The sequence below is a fragment of the Phascolarctos cinereus genome, unplaced genomic scaffold (genome assembly GCF_003287225.1).
Source record: "Phascolarctos cinereus isolate Bilbo 61053 unplaced genomic scaffold, phaCin_HiC Scaffold_726;HRSCAF=1367, whole genome shotgun sequence".
Classification (NCBI taxonomy): Eukaryota; Metazoa; Chordata; class Mammalia; order Diprotodontia; family Phascolarctidae; genus Phascolarctos; species Phascolarctos cinereus.
In genome coordinates, this window is record NW_027556098.1 from 135,439,788 (window position 1) to 135,460,555 (window position 20,768).

The 20,768-nt window shown below is 38.0% G+C and overlaps 1 protein-coding gene across 4 annotated transcripts in view; it reads left to right on the top strand.

The window, feature by feature from the left end:
* SAP130 (Sin3A associated protein 130) overlaps positions 1-20,768 on the top strand; it is a 50,991-nt gene that overhangs the window by 10,640 nt on the left and 19,583 nt on the right. For all 4 annotated transcript variants that reach the window (XM_020967174.2, XM_020967173.2, XM_020967172.2 and 1 more), the window contains exons 3-10: positions 3,491-3,729; positions 8,213-8,371; positions 8,945-9,056; positions 10,242-10,366; positions 12,848-12,972; positions 14,415-14,562; positions 14,741-14,831; positions 15,129-15,233. In XM_020967174.2, the coding sequence (XP_020822833.1) occupies positions 3,491-3,729; positions 8,213-8,371; positions 8,945-9,056; positions 10,242-10,366; positions 12,848-12,972; positions 14,415-14,562; positions 14,741-14,831; positions 15,129-15,233 (1,104 nt within the window). The remainder of the gene's footprint in view (positions 1-3,490; positions 3,730-8,212; positions 8,372-8,944; positions 9,057-10,241; positions 10,367-12,847; positions 12,973-14,414; positions 14,563-14,740; positions 14,832-15,128; positions 15,234-20,768) is intronic.

Consider the following 20,768-nt stretch of genomic DNA (forward strand, 5'->3'; position numbering starts at 1 on the left):
GAAATTATATTAATATTGGGTGCGTTCTTTCTCTGTAGGTACTATGGTGGTAGGCTTGTGGAAGATAGGAAGAAAAATAAGCTGTGGATCTCAAGGAATTTATAGTTTTAGGAGGTATAGTTTCAGGAGGTAAGCCTAAAAGGCTTATCGTTATAAGTGTCAAATGAGTATTAGAGAAGATAAGTACCAAAAGGCTAATGAGGTAGATCTTTTATCAGACACTTTTATTACGTAAAACTGGCATTTCTGTTCCATCAGTCTTGGGTACATATAAGAATGTATGGTTGACTTATATGACTTCAGAGTAATAGCTGACATTTGTCATGTTCCAAGAATAACAGAGGGCTTTATATACCTTGTTTTATTTCATCCCTTTAGCAGCCATATGAGGTAAGAGTTTTTTGTTTCTTTTGTGAGCAAATTTCAGATCAATTTCTAATCTGTAAGAATTGCTTGGGGACACTGAGTGTTTCAGGGATTTGCCCAAAGGTACACAGAATTAGTATGGGTCAGTAGTAGGATTTAAATTTGGGTCCCTATAACACTTGTTTTACCACGCAAGCCTTCTAGCTTTTCTTAACTTTCTATGAATTTCTCGAAACCATTGTAGAACTTATTTATAGTTCAGATTTTCTCATTTCTTTGATGGTAACAGGCAAGTTTCTTAAGTTTGTGAAAACTTGTTTCTTCTTGTCACATACTTTCAAGATTCCAGCTCACATACAGCCACTTTTGCCCCTTTGCTTGATCACTTCAGTAGGAAGTGATTTCTTCCTTCTCAATGAATTTAAGTGGTAAGGAGACAATCTTTACCTTCCAGGAATTTACATTTTAATTTGGGAGACAACATAGCTAAGAGAGTGCTGGCCTAGGAGATGTCTTTTGGTGTAGTTGGTGTAGAGAGTTACAAGTATATGATGAGTATGGCCCTCTAGCCTGTGGGAAAGGGCACCCTATTTCCAGAAGCAACTATAGTATTTGATTGATTGTTTCCAGAGCAAGAATTGCAAAGAGTAAGGACATGCACTGTAGCAGGATGGGAACATGGCTGGATTGGATATCTGCATGAAATGTGAAACAAGCATAGTCTGATCTGGATTCAGCTAGATATAGTGGTCTGTGAGGCTGCCCTTTTCTCATCAGTACCTGCTGCTTAGTGCCGCAGCTAGGTGTATTAATCTCTCTAGGACATGCCGTTTTCCCTAGTCTTAAACCACTTCTAATGTACTTGTATTTTAATTGTTTTGTATGTCTTACCTCTCTAAGTTACAAATTTTTAAAAGTTTTTCTTTTTTTATTATTAAATACCAAATAAAATAAGTACTTCCATATACAAAATAAATGAGGATTATATATGAAACTGTGAATCTCTATGTACAGCTTGCTTTTTCTTTTAAGCATATGATAAATATAACATGTAACTTTCAAAATTGCCCTGCCTGTCTGTTTCCTTTTGTTTTCTTCTATGAATGTAAAAAATGCCTCAAAGGCTCTTTTTCTTTTTCATTAGCCCCCTTCTCCTTTCTTATCTCCCATTAGAAAAAGAAAACCAAAATGAGTATAATAAATATGCATAATTGAGCAAAATAAAGTTCTACATTGACTATGTCCAAAAATATGTCTCGTTCTGTCTGTTAGTCCTTTCTTTCTCTGCCAGGAGGTGCATGACATGTTCATTAGTTATTGTGGAGTTGTGTGGTTGGTTAGTTAGTACATTGATCAGCGTTCTTAAGTCTTTCAGAGTTGTTTGTTGTTAACTGTGCAAACTGTTCATTCTGTGTCAGTTTATATGTCTTCACAAGTTTCTCTGCAAACTTTTCTTCATTTCTTATGAAGCAGTCATATTCCATTACATTTTTAAAGTTACAACCTTCTTGAGGACAATAAATGTGGTTTGTAGATTTTATATTTCCCATAGCACCTATGTAGTAAGCACTTAATAAATATTTGTTGAATGACAATGTTTTAAGACTACATTTTTTAAGAGTTTCAGGGCATTTTCCCTTTTTCTAAGATATGGGAATTTGTCAGATGTATCTATTTTTACCTTCTCTATAGACTCTATAATTTTAGACTAAGCAGCTTACATCTTTCTATATTACTCCATCTATATATGGAAATTTACATCCTCTTATTTTCTTTTTGTTTCCCTTCTCTTTATCTTTTTCAGCTCCATTGTGTTTTTCTTATATCATATCTTTGAGATATTACAGTGTAGTGCAGTGATTAGAGTACTAGACTTGAGTCAGAAAAACCTCTCAGCACTTACCAGCTGTGTGACCCTGGGCAAGTCATATCAACCTCAGTTAACTCATCTGTAAAATGGACATGATAACATCTGCTTCACAGGGTTGTTGTGAGGATCAAATCAAATGAGATGTTGTGAGTAAAGTGCTTTAACTAATACAGTACTCCATATGTAGTTATTAATGATTTTGGACATAAATAGGATACTTGGGCTTTATAATACTTTATGCAGACATTATTTTGCTGTAATTGGATAAAAAATTTAAAATAGTAAAATATAAAAACCCTGCCCAAGAGAATTAGAGAATAAAAGTAAGAAAATATTAAAGAAGGCCTGCCTTAAGAGAATGATTTTCCCATCTTGTCAAATAGCTTGTTTGTAATTTATAGCATTCTTATTTTTTCTATAATAATTTTGGAGCTCTCTATGAATATAACAGATTATACATTCAGACTTATGCTTACATACTGCATGAGAGTATACTGGTTTACTATTTTATGTGTAGACCAAGAGAATTGTTATTGGTGCTGTTTTTTACAGTATTTAATTTTTTAAGATAAGTTGTATTTGTTTTATTTTTAAGTCATTGTGGGCTATAGAACACACAAATACACATGCATGCTGAATCCCCCTTTGTAACTAAAAAAGGGGAGCAAAACTAGTCTATAGAGTGACCTCCCCTGATAGTGGATATACATGATTTGACCCTGGAATCCTTCATATCCCTACTTAGAGGAGTACAAAGAGATATTTCATTATCTGTTCTCTGGGACCAAAGGCTAGAATTTATCTTCCTTTTACCATTCTTAATGTTTACATTAATGATTATGTACATTGTAGAAATTCTTCTTTTAAATATGCTTTATTTGTGCCTTTTGCCTTTACATTGTAGTAATTTCTCACCTACCTCTCAAGATTGAATATTACTGTGGGCTTTAAGCCAGGAAGCCATTTCTCTAATAGTTTCCCATAGTCTAAATTGTGAAATATTTCCCAAGTAACAAATTCCCATGAGGTAGAAATTTTAAACTAGGTAAAACTGAAAAATATAAAGATGGTGTTCTGTTAAGTTGTGATTATAATGAAATGGCCAAATTTCTATGCTGTTTAGGTTCATTGAAGACCTGAGCTACTTGGCAGTCCTCAAACCTAATTGGAATTGCATGACAATATTCATTGATTTGTAGAAAATGTAATGTGATGCTAGAGAAAACTAATTTTAACCTTTAATGTCTTTATTAGTTAACGATGAATCTAATCGAGATTCAGAAATCACTCCCAGGGAGCACCTGGGCTCCAGTAGTTCTCTACAGTCTCGTGAAGAAAAGCAAGAGCCAGTTGTGGTGCGACCTTATCCACAGGTCCAAATGTTGCCTCCCCACCATGCAGTGCCCTCTGGGGCTCCGGTCACCGTCACAGCCCCACCAGCAGCACATCTGACTCCAGCAGTACCACTTTCATTTTCAGAGGGACTTATGAAGGTAACTTAAAGGAAAGGTTCAAATTTCACGTTGAGCCATGACTAGAAAACAGACCTATAACTTTTAGCAACCTCCCAAACATCTTTAGACATGTGGCCTTATGATCATCTCCAACTTTTTATGATTACTCTGCAGTGTTCAGTCATTTTGTGTGCTGCTTGGCAATTACACATCAATTGGTTTTTGCTAGCTGTTTTCCATGATCGCTTTTGAAGTTAATTTCATTCTCTTAATTTCCAAATCTGATGACCTTTTATCAGTCCTCATCTTTTTCGATTCCTAGCCATTATTTGAAACTGTTGACCATCCCTCTCCTCCTGGGGATGCTTTCTCTTCTCAAGGTTTTTGTGACAATATTACCTCTCTTAGTTCTACGTATCTCAATTTTCCTCTTCATTTCCTTTGCTGGTTCATCATCCATTTTACACCCTTTAACTATGGCTGTATTGAGGGTTCTGTCCTGAGCCCTTTTATCTCTACATATTCTCAGTCAGTCAGTTATCATTTAAGTGCTTACTATGTGCCACATGTACAAAGCATTGGGGAAACAAAGAAAGGAAGAACACAGCTGTCCCTGCCCTCAAGTAGCTTACATTCTAATGGGGGACATTATATAAAGAATTATGTATATGTAAGACATATACAGAATAGAAGGAAGGTACTAGCAGCCCTGAGAAGTTGAAGGAGATGGGAAGGCCTCCTCCAGGAGGTGGGATTTGAGTTGAGCCTCGTATAAGGCCAGGAAAGCTAAGAGACAGGAGGGAGAACTTTCCAAGGATAGGGGACAGCCAGTGCAAAGGCAGAGATGGGACATATGATATCATGTTCGGGGAACAGCAAGGCGACCAGTGTCACTGGACTGAAGATACATAGAGAGGAATGAGATGTAAAAAGACTGGAAAAGTGGGAAGGGGGCAGGTTGCTATAGGCTTTAGGTGCTAAACAGAGAGAACACTGTACTTCATCTAGAGAATTGTAGGGAGCCGCTGAGCCAAGGGGTGGGTGTGTGGCATAGACCGAATTTTTAGGAAAATCATCTTGGCAGCCTAAAGGAGGATGGACTGGAGTGAAAGAGACTTGAGCCAGTTAGACTAATTAGAAAGTTACTGCAGTTGTCCAGGCAAAAGGATATTAAGGTCTATGCTAGGGTGGTGACTAAGAGAGTGGAGAAATGTAAGTTCTGGCTTAGACCAGTGTCAGTCAGTTTAGGTTCAGTGTAAGAAGAATAAGACACTTGTAGATTATTCAGCAGTTAACAAAAGGAGATTTATTAAGCCACAGCAGAAGAAAGCTATCCAACAAGGATTGAGGACATTCTGAATTGATTCAGTGGAGCCAAGTTCCCTTACCTAAGTAGCCTAACGTGGTCTGCTGTGCAGCTTCTTGTGGCTGGTTTGTATTCAGACAACCAGAAAGTGGTGTCAAAAGCGTAGACCTTTGGTCCCCTGAGCCAGTCAAATCTCAAGGATGATTTTAATGCATTTTTTTTTCTTTTTAAGGAAAAACAAATTTAACTTTCACGGGAGAAAGGGTTAGGATATTGCTCTTATTTGTGAGAGATGTTATAAAGATAAAAATGACAAGATTTGACAATAGATGAGATATGTGATTTCAGGTGAGGAGCTGAAGATAGCACCAAGGTTATGAACCTTGTCAGTGGGAAGATGGTGGTATCCTCAACAACAATATCAAAGTTAGGAGGGCTTTGGCAGGAAGAGTTCTGTTTGGATATTGCTGGGTTTGAGATGCCAACAGGACATCCAATTTAAGATATCCAAAATGGGCCTGGAGTTCAGGAGAGTCTAGTCAATAAGCATTTATTAAGTTTCTGTTATATACCAGGCACCGTCCTAAGCCCAGGGGATTCAAAGAAAGGCAAAAAAATTCCCCGCTCTCAAGGAGTTCACAGTCTAATGGAGACTGTGGAGGAAGCAAAATGAAAACATTGGTGTACAATCAAGATGCAGACATGATGAGTTGGAGATAATTTCAGAGGGAAGGCACTGAGGTTAAGAAGAACTGGAAAAGCCTTCTTGCAGAAGGTAAAACTTGAGCTGAGATTTGAAGGAAGCCAGGAGATAGAGGTATCAAGGGATGAGAGGGCGAGGGGAGCTTTAAGAAGAAGAGAGGAAAATGTTTTGGAATAGTCTCTGTGGTGAGTGGGATAGGGAGTTGATTAGAAAGCTCTAGAAGGATTGGCTTGCTACAGTGAGAGTCCAGTTGAGATGATGTTAATATAAATTTGTAATGGATTGTATTAGCACAATTTTGTGACTTTTCCCAGCTGTGTACAGCAGCAGTAAATAAGAGAGAAGGTGATGGATGGTGGGAATAATCTAATATTGGCACAGTATAATTTGCATTAGGAAAAGACAGCAAGGGAGTCAGGAATAGAGGATTGTTGTTGTTCAGTCGTGTCAGACTCTCCATGACCCCATTTGGGGTTTTCTTGGCCGAGATACAGGAGTGGTTGGTCATTTCCTTCTCCAGCTCATTTTACAGATGAGGAAACTGAGGCAAACAGGGTTAAGTGCCCAGGGTCACACAGCTAGTAAGTGTCTGAGGCCGGATTTGAACTCAGGAAGCTGAGTCTTCTGACCCCAGGCCCAGCATTCTATCCATTGCACCACTTTGCTGCTTTGATAGTGCAGAATTAACCAGTTCACCAAAGGGACAAGATTGGGAAGGGAGGAGAGGGTAGCCAATATAGGACTGGTGTCCTGGGAAAGAACTAAGGGGTAAAGGAAACTGAGATCATAATGGAGTTGAAAAACAGGTTAGAGGTTATGATGCAGAAGGGAAGATGGAACAATAAAAGATTATAATCACAAAAAGGAGTTTTGGAGTCACAAACATAGAAACAGAACAAATATGAGTGATGGCAAGATCAAGGGTTGACCATCTCTGTGAGTAGCTTAGGTGGGATGTAGGAGGCCATAGGAACTGGGTAGTGATAATAATAGCTAGCATTTATTTAGTGCTTTAAGATTTGACCAGCACTTTATAATTATCTATAATTTTATACTCACAGCAACTCTGGGAAGTAGGTGCTATTATCCCCATTTTACAGATGTGGAAACTGAGGCTTAGAGATTATGTGACTTATCTAGGTCACCCAGCTTGTAAGTGTCTGAAGCTGGATTTGAACTCAGTTCATATTTGAACTCCTGACTCCAGATCCATAACTCTTTCCACAGCACCTTCTTCTATCTGCCTTTGGTAGATAAAAGAACTTGGAGGTTAAGTATTTGAGGGAACAAATTTCTTACTTGGTGATCTTAACAGCTACTGCTTTAGTCATTCTCCTGAATTTTAGTTGCTCATCTCCAGTTGCCTCTTAGACACATTTGAATCTGGGTATCTCAGAGACATCTCAAATTCTGCATGTGCAAAACAGAACCTTTCCCTTGAAACCTTACCCTTCCAAATTTGTCTCTTTCTGTTAAGGACACCACATTCTTCTAGTCATCCAGGTTCACTCTGTTGGTGACATGTTCATCTCCTTACTCTCACTCACTCCCCTTATCCAGTCAGTTACAACATTTTTTACATCTGTCTTCTCTTCTCCACCGAGCAACTATTATCACATTTCAGGCTCTCATCAACTCTTGCCCAGATTGTGACAATTTCCTCCTTATTGGTCTCCCGGCCTCAGATCTCTTCTACCTCTTCTCTGGCCTTTGCACAGTGGCTGAAGGCATTTTCCTAAAGCACAGGTCTGACCATTTCCCTTACTCAAAAAATTCTAGTTGCCCTCAGTTACATATAAGAGAGAATATACTCTTTGGGCATTGCAGCTCTTCATAGCTTGGCCCCATCGTATCTCTCCAGCCTTCTTGTACACTATTCCCCTTCACACTCACCTTAGTCCAGTCAAACTTTCCTTCCTGCTATTGTCACATACAGCATTCTTCCTCCCCTCTCTGGGCCTTTGTACTAGGCATGGCCTCCTGCCTAGGATGCATTCCTCAGCAGTCACTACCTCTTAGAGGTTTAGTATCTTCAAACTTGGCTCCATCTTCTCTGTGAAGTCTTTCCTCATCTGCCAGATACTTGTAACCTCCTTTCCAAAACTGCCTCATCTCTGCTTTACTTGTACTTATGCATCTTCATGTTTTTTGACCAATAGAGTAAAATCTCTTTAAGGGTAAAAAAGACTTTGCTTTTGCCTTTGTGGCCCCGAGCACCTAGCATAGAAGCTGGCACATATTGAACAGAATAATTATTGATTGATTGAAGCCAACGACAATTACATGGGAGTATTTTAGAATTTGAGGTTGTTGGGGTTTTCTTTTCAACTTCTGAGGAACCCTCTTCCTGAGCATTGTCACTCTAAACAATTCCAGTATCCCACTAATTCATGTTGGGGTGGAATGGCTATCCCAGTCTTACTTCCCTGACTTCCCTTCTGACTTTTGATTTGAGGACTTGGATGAAAGATGAATTTCTCTTGAAAAATTATTGATATCATTTCTCTTTGCAGCCACCTCTGAAGCCCACCATGCCGAGCCGTCCCATTGCTCCTGCTCCACCTTCTACCCTGTCACTCCCTGCCAAGGTCCCAGGGCAAGTGACTGTGACAATGGAGAGTAGCATCCCTCAAGCTTCAGCCATTCCTGTGGCAACAATCAGTGGACAACAGGTTTTTCCTCTTACTGTTTTACAAAATAAGCTACCAGGCTACTCTTGATTTTCATTCTTTGAATGTCGTTGTGGCATATTATATCATATGTCATTTGTAAGAGAAGATGGAAATATTCTTGGAAGATGGAGAGCTGGTAGGAGCAGAAATGAGTGGCGCATTTTGGTACTGTTTGTTCTTACCTGTTGATAGTTATACTTTAGTGAGTCCAGAAGGGCTTCGTAGTAGAAGAGTGGGCAAAGAAATGATCAAGGCAGAAATAAGTTTTGTTTGGCCAGGATAAACACAATAGATAAATAGCAACATTGGAAATGTAGATGACTGTGTATTTAAAACTGCCACATCTTAGATGTATCTATATTCATCTTACTAATTAACTAGTCCAGAAGCAGTTGATGAGTTCTTCAAAAATTTATTCGTCCAAACCACTTATTAAACCCCTAATTCCTTGTAGTATTTGGCCTGTGTGTGCTTACTGTCTGAAAGCAATTCTTCACACAAAGGATTTACAGTCAGCTTTTAAGCTTTAAACTAGCACATTAAATACCTTGTTACTCTTTTTTTTTATTGCAGGGACACCCCAGCAATTTGCATCATATTATGACGACAAATGTACAGATGTCCATTATTCGCAGTAGTGCTCCTGGGCCCCCTCTTCACATTGGAGCTTCTCATTTACCTCGAGGTAAGTTATGCCAGCTTTTGTCCCAGATCTTTTAATAGGACGACCAGACAGCCTAGTATGATGGTATGTAGAGTGTTGCATAAAATATCTTAAGAGTATTTATTTGAAGGATAATGTTTCACACAACAGTTATGTGAGTTTGCATATAAATTCAAAACTATACCAGATTTCTGTCATGATCCTGCTTGTCTTTTGTCCTGAAGTATCAAGTGAATGAGTGGCATAATATTGTCTTCTATATTTTCAGTCCTTTATAAAATCTACATAGCTTATCAGCATAATTAATTTAAATTGATCTTATAACTTTCTTTGCCACATATCTGGTCTTCTGGTAATCACTTTCTGTAGCAGATAAAGTCAATTCAAAACAGACCATTTTAGTCATCCACAAAATGCAAATGATGGTACAGAAGCAAAAAATAAAACAATTTTTTTTAGACATTTCTGTGGGCCTGTTTTATCTCTAGATGGGCCATAAATATTTTGGGTAATTTTCTTTTTGTCAGACACACACTTTTTTTTTCCAAATTTGAAAATATACATAATAATAGAGGAATGGCCTAGACAGGAAGATCTGAGTTCACACCTTGCCTCTGTGACTGAGCAAATAACAGAACCTCTCAGCACCTGAGGCAACTAGTAATTAGGCCACCAGACTAGAAGTTTCAGAGAAGGTAATGGCTTGCATTGGTATAGGGAATTTCCTCATCTGGGGTTTCCCTCTACCACTGAAATCATAGTAGTTAGTAAATACTTGCCTTTTGAGAGTGGAAGCATTTTACTGTATTGAACTAGCTAGTTTGTTGTTGTTCAGTTGTGTCTGACTCTACATGACATTATGGATATTGTCTGTGGGGTTTTCTTGCCAAAGATACTGGAGTGCTTTCCCATTTCCTTCTCCAGTGTGTCTTCATTTTACAGATGAGGAACTGAGGCAAATAGGGTTAAGTGATTTGTGCAGGGTGACACAGCTTGTAAGTGTCTGAGGTCAGATTTGAGCTGAGATCTTCCTGACTCTAGGCCAGGTGCTCTACCTACTGCGCCACCTAACTTCCTAGTAATGGTAGGTTACTTAGCCTATTAACTTCTTTTAGTGTTATTTTTTCTAAAGGATAGAATTGGGCTATTAATTACATTTCGGAGATATGACATTTTATTAATTAGGAATTCAATTTCATGTTTTAGGTGCAGCTGCTGCTGCTGTGATGTCCAGTTCTAAGGTAACCACAGTCCTGAGGCCAACTTCACAGTTGCCAAATGCAGCTACAGCTCAGCCAGCAGTGCAGCACATCATTCATCAGCCAATCCAGGCAGGTGATGGTCTTGGGAGGTGATGGACCTTGGGGAGGTCAATCAGCAGACATGTATTGAGAAATTGACCACCACTGGTGGTAGGTGCTCCAGGAAATATAAAGAGGACTAAAGCACAGTCTTGATTCTTGAGGAGTTTACATTCTAGTTGCAGAGAGAAAACAACACAAACAATTAACTATAGACCATAGAGGAGTTCAGAGGAAGGATAGAGAGACTGGGGAGTCGTGTGGTAGGTGAAAGATGAAATGACTAAGAAACCAAAGGTACAAGCTTCCAAGCATATCACTTTATTAAGCAATGCATACCAATTGTCCAACAAATCGGGACCAGTGGCCTTCTTTAGCTTTGGCACTGGACCAAGAATACACGGGGAGACAGATTTTTATGCATTAAAAACATTCAAATAAGACCAATTAATTAAAAGAAAACAACCAGGATACAAAATTAGATAATCTGATGTCTGATCAGAAAAAAGATTAGGGACTTTCCTAGTTGGGATGGGGAAAATGAACAGGTGCAATTCTCTGAAATCAGAAAAGGAGGTGTCCCACTCCCCCCAAGTGTTTGTATTCAATCAAAGGAACGTGGATACAATAACCGATTAAGCAGTACAGGCCAGTTTTCAGAGAGGGCATTATGGGTAGCTTCAGATGTGTAATTGTGAGAAAACTCCTTGCATCAGTCTTCAGATCTAACAGGATTTCTGATCAGCATAACCCAGATCCTTAGTTAAGGGTCTCTAAGCAGCAGGTAGAAGTGGTCCAGCTTCCCAGGCATGCAGGGCTAGCTTCAAACAATGAAAAAACATTTTCTCACAATTTCCACAACTGAATAAATTTTTCATACAAGACAAAAATTGGACTAAACCCATAATTGAATAGAAGGGGAACTGAACTAGCTCCAGAATTGAGTCACACGATGGTGTCGATGTGGTTCACTCACTTCCCACTGCCACTTGCAGTTCTGATACTCTTAGTAGCCGGGCCTCATTGCCATAACTAGTGTCCAACAACACTTGGTGGAATAATTTTGACTACATGTTTTTCACCTGATGTATTGACTTTAGAATCTGTTCTCTGCATAAGATGGGATTCTAGTGCAAACCAGATTAGCTAGAGGTAAAGATTTATATAAAAGTAGTAGGAGATGAAATTGAAAGGGTTAATCAGGTCATTGATCATGCAAGACCTTAAATAAAATTTCATTTTATACTGTGGGCAGTGAGAAGTCATCTTAGTTTTTTGAGCTGCTGAGGAGTGTTAATTCTTAAAGTCTTGTTTAAGGGGGGATTAATCTGGTTACTTTGTAAAAAGATAAAGTGGCAGGAGGAGAAACCAGAGACAGGCAAGAATCATCTGAGGGCATAAGGGTCTGTATTGGGTTGGTAGCAGTGAGAGTGTAAAGAAAGGGATAAGTGGAAAAAAACACTGTGAGAGGATCAGTGGTGGGGGCAAAGATCATAGGACCATACATTTATAGCAGGAAGAGACCTTAGAAGTCATTCAATCCAACTCCTCTTTTTTTTTTTTAAAGGCAATTGGGGTTAAGTGACTTGTCCAGAGTCACACAGCTAGTAAGTGTTATGTATCTGAGGTCGGATTTGAACTCAGGTTCTCCTGACTCCAGGGATGGTGCTCTATCCACTGCGCCTCCAGCTGCCCCCCAAACTTTTCATTTTATTATAAGGAAACAGGCCCAGAGAAGTTAAGGGATTTGTTCCAGGTCACTCAGATTATAATTTGCAGAACTAGGATCCAAGACCCAAGTCCTCTAATTCCAAATCTGTTTCCTTCTCCCTCCTTTTCCCCCTCTTGTTCCATACTACCTCCCAGGAAGAGACAGAAATTAAACATGACTCCTAAGGATTCAAGCTTAGTTGACAGGTTAGACAATAAAACATTAGAAAGTCTCCACCTGGGTGTGGGGTATAAAAAGGATAAGTATAGTTTTAAACCTAACACTGAAAGCTATGGCTGGATATCCATGTGGAAGTGTACAACAGGTTGTAGCCACCCTGGACCTTTCCCGTCCTTTTGAAGGAATGGAGTCTGCCTTGAGAACTAACTGCTTGTTTTGTACAGCTCTCCACTGGAGTCTGTTTGAAAAGAATCTTGTAATATGACACTCTTCAACAGGATGTCTGTAGAGGAGAAAACAGTAGGTAAATTACAAATCTTGGGACTAACTCTTGAGTTGTAAGAATGGGAGAGGAGAATTTTGATTGTGGTTATATTTGGAAATTTAAGCACAAAACTGTCCAAACAAAATTTAGCCTCTGAAATTTTCTGGCTTTTGATGATAACCACCCTGAAAATCAATATTTCCTTCTGGTTTCTGAATCGTGGACATTAAACATCGCCAAGAAACACATTTGTTTTTCTGAGCTATCTCAGCTTTCTTCTTTAAGTACAGCATTACAAATTCCTCATTTTACTTTTCATTTTTTAAAATGACATACTTTTTTTTTCTATTTGCAGTCTCGTCCCCCAGTGACCACCTCAAATACTATCCCTCCTGCTGTGGTAGCAACTGTTTCAGCCACCAGAGCTCAGTCTCCAGTCATTACAACAACAGCAGCTCATGCTACTGATTCAACCCTTAGGTGAGTGGAGAATATGAAAACCAAAGTGATATGAAATTGAAAGAAGTTAATAGTGTATTTTATAATACTTTAAGAGCTTGTCTTAATTAAAAATAGTGAAAGGAATCAGCATGAGAAGAATATATTATTGTGTGTTCTACTGTTATTCCTAGGCTAGGTTGGACTCTTTAGAGGTGCTGTATGATCCAGTGACAAAAGAATGAACTTATGAAATCTATTCTTAGTTCCAAGTCACCCATAAAACTTTTGGCTGGATATCCTTAGGAAACAATTTTTAATGAGTTCAGCTTCACATTATTGTTGTAAATTTTTTGTTAAATAAATTTGAGAATTTTTACATAACCATCAGACTAAACGGGAGCACTTGAACAAATTATCTTCAAAAGTAGAACAACTTAAGTATGAGTTTAGAAATGAGAGGGCTGGGAATGGTCAGCAAATTCTAAGTGTCGTTTCATTTTCCCCTGTATTTCTTATTTAGCTGTTATTTCCCCATAAATAAAAACCATTGATCTTGAATGAAAGACATATGCTCTGTGCTGTTGATACAGAAACACTGTTTAAAAGACAGTCGGCTATTAGTTATAGGCATTTATAGTATATAGTATTTGAAGTCCACCAGTAACCCTAAGCCTTGTTTAAACTAGTAATTTCTGGGGGTTTTCCCCATTTAATTTTTCTTTCTTTTTTTTTTTTAAAATATCCCATTTAATTACTCAGAGGTAATGAGAAACAAAAACCGTTCAGCTCTTTATTTTCATAACAGCATATATGCTTCCAACCTGTTGTGTAAAAACAAACAAATTTAAAGATTTCATAGACTGATGAATGAACCTGTCTTGAATTTTAGTACTTTTTGTTAAAGCGAGTGGGAGTGAAATGGTAATGCCCTGCCTACAATATAAGTGTATTATAAAGTAAACGTTTTTGCAAAACTTCTTTTCATTTGCATTGCAGTTGAACACCCTAATGTATAAATGTTAATAAATCAAAAGTTTTGAAATATCCCCCATCACACCAGTAAAGATAATTATTTCTCTTTTAAGAATAATAATAGCTAGCATTTATATAGCACTTTAAGGTTTGGAAATTGCAAGTATCTCATTTTATCCTCAAAACAATCCTGGGGAGTAGGAATCTAGAAAATGCCTTGTTAATGTTGACTAAAAATCAATTTAGATGATTCGTGATGCATTGGGGTAATGTTTTTAATGACACTTCAATGAGTTTGAAAAGTACAATTTAGCTGGATATTCATTTCAGTAGGTCAGAGGCCTGATGTGGTTTAAAATTAGTTCTTTAGAAATCAAGAAAAATACAACTCTCACTCTAATACAGCATAAGTGATAAAATATAAAGGTCTGATATCTGTCACATTGAAGAGCTATGCCCATGAATCATGTCTTTGAGTAGTCTGTAAATAATGTCTTATATGTTTTTAGTCGGCCAACCTTGTCTATCCAGCATCCACCTTCTGCAGCAATTAGTATTCAGCGTCCTGCACAATCAAGGGACGCAACAACCAGAATCACATTACCATCACATCCAGCTATCGGCACACCAAAACAGCAGCTTCATACCATGGCTCAGGTAAAACTTTAGGGTGAACCCTAATTTAACATCTTGCTTATTGGCTTCAAAACCAGCATATTAAAGTCATCACTCATGATCTGCTCATTCTTAGAGTCTGTTTGATTTTAAATTGGAACAGAATAGAAAATATTCCTGATTAGCACAATTCTGTGTTGTTTTGTTTACTCTTTTATAGAAGACTATCTTTAGTAGTGGTACACCAGTGGCGGCAGCAACCGTGGCACCCATTTTGGCCACCAACACCATTCCCTCGGCAACGACAGCTGGTAAATGCCAGTATTTTATAGTGGTATCCTCACTTTCTTTTTAAAATAGTAGGAAAGGATGAAGTGGAGGGAGAAGAAAGAGAATTTGGAATTGAAAATTTTAAATATATATATTTTCCTAAAAAAAAAAAATAGAATAAGTTTCCTTTATTTTCTTTAACAGACCTTTCCCTACCTACTTTGGGATGATTTGAGTATTTGAATTCCAGTTCAGTCCTAACCCATATTGATGTTTCTCTAATTTGAAAATATGAGGATAGTAGAAATAGTTGTTTAGGATTTGTTTTTCCTTTCCAGGATCTGTGTCACACACACAAGCACCCACAAGTACAATTGTCACTATGACCATGCCCTCTCATTCATCTCATGCTACTGCAGTGACCACCTCAAATATTCCAGTTGGTAAGTGTCTTTGAGACGGGGAAAAAGGGAGGTTTAAAAGAATTCTCTTGGGACATTCTGGCAAAGCCACTATTTTCTTGGTCAGCCTATGTCAATTTTAGCAGATAGCTCTAATTTATTTTTGTATTCTTTTGAAACATTTGGGGGCAGCGAGGTGGTGCAGTGGATTGAGCACTGGCCCTGAAGTCAGGAGGGCCTGAGTTCAGACACATGACACTTACTAGCTGTGTGACTCTGGGCAAGTTACTTTACCCAAATTTCCTCACAAAAAAAAAAAAAGGAAACATTTGATGTTTTCCATAAGGAACATGTTGGAGGATAATTAAAACTTTTGACTAATCCAGAAACTTTGATATAGTCATTAATCTTAATTTTCTTCCTCATTAACTCCTCTCCTTCAGCACACCTTCCAAAAGATGTTGCAGACAATTCTTATATACTAAAGAACCACCTATTGTAGTAAATTATATGATTGCTAGTGAAGTTATAGTTGCTAAAATGTTAATGTAATAAAGGGCAGCACTGTACAGGGAGTAACCCAAATTCTAATTTGAGCAGTGCCAACTTAGGCCAGTTTATATAAACTCATCTGTGGTTTAGTTTTATCCAGCTTATAAAAGATGGAAAAAATTTGGTTTAAGAATTGATAGGCAGGGTCAGCAAGGTGGCACAGTAGATAGAGCACTGGCCCTGGAGTCAGGAGGACCTGAGTGCAAATGTGGCCTTAGACACTTATTAGCTAGCTGTGTGACCCTGGGCAAGTCACTTAACCCCCATTGCCTTCAGAGTTGAAAAAAGAAAAAAAAAGAATTAATAGGCAAAAAGTGACTTGTAGAGAACCAAGGTTAGAATCACCTAGTTAGAAAAGTATTGGTCTACTCCCCAAAATCTATAAGCTTAAAACAGTGGCTGTATCTTAATAGCTAGAATGTTATATTACCCATTGAGACTTGAGGTTACTTTCTGGTAGTGTCACATACTTGGGTATAAATTTTTCTGCTATTTCTGTACTTGTCAGATAGAATAACTATAGTATACTTAACATATAGACCAGTCAGTAGGCCATTACAGTAGTCTAGGTGAAAGAGGATGAGAATCTAAACTAGAGTTGTGTCTGTGAGTGCAGAGAAGGGGATATGTGAGATGTTATGAAGGTTAGGAACAAGATTTGACAGATTGGATATGGGGGGGGTGAGACAGTGAGTTGTTGGTGTTACCATTGTGATACCATTGTAGGAGGGCTAAGAACTAAGAAAATGGTGTTACCCTTAACAGTGATAGGGAATTTTAGGACTAGAGGGGTTTTGAGGGGAAGATAGTGAGTTCTGTTTTGACATGATTGATATATCTACAGAATACCCGGTGTGAGATGTCCAAGAGGGAGTTGGAGATGATTAACAGAGAGCTAGGTACAGCCATTTCTCGCTTAATGTAAGTGGCCCTGCCCCATCTGCAGCCAGAGAGGCTTCCCAAGCACTGAAGCCAGGACCCCTGGCCAGGGGCTACACCATTGCTATTTGCAATGCAAATTTACTTAAAGTGAGGGTTCTCTGCATATGGATATGGGCTTCATCTGCATATAGATGATAATTGAATCTATAGGAGCTGATAAGATCATCCAGTGACAAAGTATTGAGTGAAAAGAGAAGGGGGCCAAGGACCCCACTGAGAGCATGATACCTAAAGAAATAGAAAAAAGAATGGCTAGACAGATTTGAGGAAAACCAAGAAAGAGTATTATCATGAAAACCTAGACAGGAAAAAATTCCCAGAAGAAAATAGCCATCCAAAGTGCCAGATGCTACAGAGAGGTCAAGGAGGATCAGGTTTGAGAAAGGGACATTAGATTAGGCAGTAAGGCTATTTAAGTGAGTGACGTGGTTCATTATCAGAAACTTTGTCACCTGAAGTAGTAAAAAAAACCAAACACCATAGACATTCATATAGATCTCTGCTTGATGTGCCCTCTTTTTTGGGTGAGCCTTCTTATTTCTCTTGGCTCTTTTTTGGGGGGGATAGGGAAGATGAGGTTTTCTTGCCTCTCATAATGACTCCTTTCCAGTGCTGTCTCTAAAGGTAATACTCTTACTTCTAGGACGAGGTCAGATAGTACAAGTGCTGAGGATACAGCCTTTTTGTTGGCTCAGGCCCACCTGTAAGAAACCTTAAACCTGAGACACTATCACTTCTGCTACCTCCTCAGGTTCTAGTACTGCCAACCCAGCAGTGAGGAAACTGGGGCTCCCTCTACCATCTCTGGGCCTTGGCTCACTTAGTTATAAGGTATTGTGTTAAGTGGTACTTTGGATAAATTATATTCTGATATCTTGTAGCTCCATAGAAATACATAGCCATGTCTAACACTAAAATATCAGTCATTTTCAGCTCATTATAAAATTATCCTTTTACTTTATGTCTTTTCATCAAGATGCAAATTAAAACTAATGATAAATTTTCAGTCACTTCATATAAAGCTATAGATATGATTGATTATGTTGGATGAACACTATGAAAATCTTTTATAAGGGCCATTTGTTTTAGTGCTATCAATTTCACTTTACCATTTGCTTCCCTAAATTATCCCCAGATAATCACAGTAGAAGTAGTTGAAGAAATAACAACACTAATAGTTAGTCTGACATAGTCATACAAGCATCACAGCTAGACTGGAACAGAACTACTGGCTTTCATTTACATATCTGATATTTCTGTAATACTGACTTTTTGTGTTTCTGACCTTTAAGATTTCATTAAATTCTAAATGCCCTGAAGATTTACACCAGTAGTCACCAAATAGCCCTTTAAAGAAAGAAATCTGCTACTTAATGTTCATTATCTTCTGATTCCCTCAATCTTTTCACTAATTGTAAATAAAACATTTCTTCTGTGATTCATTTACCTTTGATCTTGCTCTAATAAACTGCATGTTTGTTTGATAAGTTTGCTTTTTGTAAGACCTGTTAGGGATTTTCTTTTTTTTTCCTTTTATTTTGAACATAATCACTAGAGAGAGAGAAAGAACATTTCCATATTCACAACAGAATACAAAAATGATTGCATATAAAACTATGAATTTCCATTTCATATTACTTGGTTTTCTTTTAAAGTACATAATAAATTCTGTACATTATTTTCAAAAACTATCCTATTTGTCTATATTTCCTTTTGTTTTGCACATTTAAAAAATGTTTCAATGGTCCTCTTTTTTTGGCATCAGTATTGCTAACTCCACCTACCTGAATCCCACAATTAAAAAAACTAAGAAAAGGACCAAAAGGGGGGGAAAAAAACTCATTAAAAAAATGAGCAAAGTCAAGCAAAATGAATATGTATCATGGCCATGTGCAGAAATACAGTATTTCTCTTAGTGCACTTTGAGTGTACATCACCCCTCTTTCATGAGGTGTGTTTAATGTGGTTTATCATAGGTCCTCTGGAGACATGTTTGGTCATTTTTCATAAATCAGACCTAAGTCTTTCAAAGTTGTTTTTCTTTACGTTGTGTTGACCTTAAATAAATTGTACTCTTTGTTCTGCTCATTTCGTTCTATAGCAGTTCATACAACCCAGGATTCTCTGTGGTAGTCTTGCCTTTCATTATTATTGCAATAATTTTATATTCATGTACCACTGTTTGTTCAGCCATTCCCCCGATTCACAGGCACACCCTTAGAGTCTAGTTGTTTTGTTTTCTTTTTTTCCTTTTAAATTCCCTTTCAGGACCAGGAAATTTATTTTGCATGCAAACATTCCCTTTTTATCTTCCCTCGTTGTCTATTTCAGATAGCCTGCTGTCCTCACCACCTCCTCCAGTTTATATCCCCTCTCATTCTCTTTTCTCTTCCCCCTCTTCAGATCTTAAGAACGGAGCCAGTATGCTCCCAGGACCTTTGTTTTTCCTTCTTTAGCTCCCTAAATACTCTTTGAAGACATTTAAGTTTTGAAGGCTACTTGTTGTTTTTCTCCCCAGTATTAGAATTATATTATCAAATAGCTCTTTCCTGTTGCTCGGATAAATTTACCTTTCTTGGTTTCTCTGAATTCTTGTGTTTCTATTTCAGTGTTCCTACTAAACTTAGATCTTTTCATCAGAAATGTTTGAAAGTCAGATGTCTCCTTTTCCCCTATAGAATTATACTTAGCTTTGTAGGGGAAATTATTCTTGGTTGTAAGCCTCAATTTTTTGCATTTTATATTCCAAGATCTCTTCTCTTTAATAGTAGAAACTGTCGGGTCTTGTGATCCTTACTGTGATTCCTTGGTATTTGAATTTCTTCTTTCTGTATGCTTACGTTGTTTTTCCTTTGATGTGGAAACTTTACATTTTGACTTTGATATTCCTGGGACTTAGAGCATCATAACATTGCACCATATTACTGTACATACAGTACAGAGATATCCCCCTCATTTGAAAAGAGACTAGTTACTGCCTTTAAAATATACTTTGTTTTTTCCCTGTTCAACTCAGCAAACTGCATACTGTGGGAAAGACACTGCTGGGCACTGGGGATAAAAAAATGCCTTCCCTCAAGGAATATACATCTAGTCAGGGATTATATCATATACAAGTAATGTGCATAGATGTCAAACAGGTATAAAGGAATCAAGCAAATATGAAATCACTTGTAGGTGGGGGAGATTCAAGGTAGATATCATGGAGGAAGTAGCCTCTGAATTGGGCCTTGAAGGATAAAGGACTGTTTCATCAGCTTAAAAAAAGAAGGCTGGCATTCTATTCTAAGCATAGGAAATGTTGAATCCAGGAGGTGTGGAAACAGGAGAGAAGCAAAACAAAGTCAAGGAATAATGAGTAATGTAGCTTAGTGAAACAAAGAAGACATGAAGGTAAATATGAAGTAAAGAAGACTGAAAAGATGGCCAGGAACACCGATGAGTGCCTGCTTCATAAGTCCTATTTCTGTAACACTTTAAGGTTTACAAAACACTTGCCTCACCACTGGTCTTTGAGTAAGTATTTTACAGATAAGGAAACTGAGACTTAATAGAGACTAAATGATTTAATCACAGTCACACATCCTCTGAGTATCAGGAACCAGGACTAGAATTCAGGTCTCTTGACTCCAGATCCAGTGTCCTTTTCATTACACCAAGCTGCCTAAGAGTGTTTATTTAATTAGCAGAGGAGAGCCACTCAAGGTCTTTGAGCTAGGCAGAATGTGATTGGGTATTTACATTAGGGACATTCTTTTGGAATGGAAGGGTTGGAGATACTGGAGGCAGGAGACCAAGCTGAAGGTCTCTTCAACTTTGTGCAGAGTCTTGACCTGAAAAAAACCTTAAAGGTATCTGGTATGTCCTGTACCTGATTAGGAATCCCAGCTTTAGCATCCCATCAGGTGGTTTTTCAGGTTTCATTTGACAATCTCTGGTGATGGGGAGCTCACCAGTGTAGAGGTAGCACATTCCACTTTTGAACAGCAATAGTTGTTTAAAATATGTATACATAGATATAGGTATAATCCTATATCCATCCTTATATTGAACTACAGTTTACCTTTCTGCACCTTCTGCTCA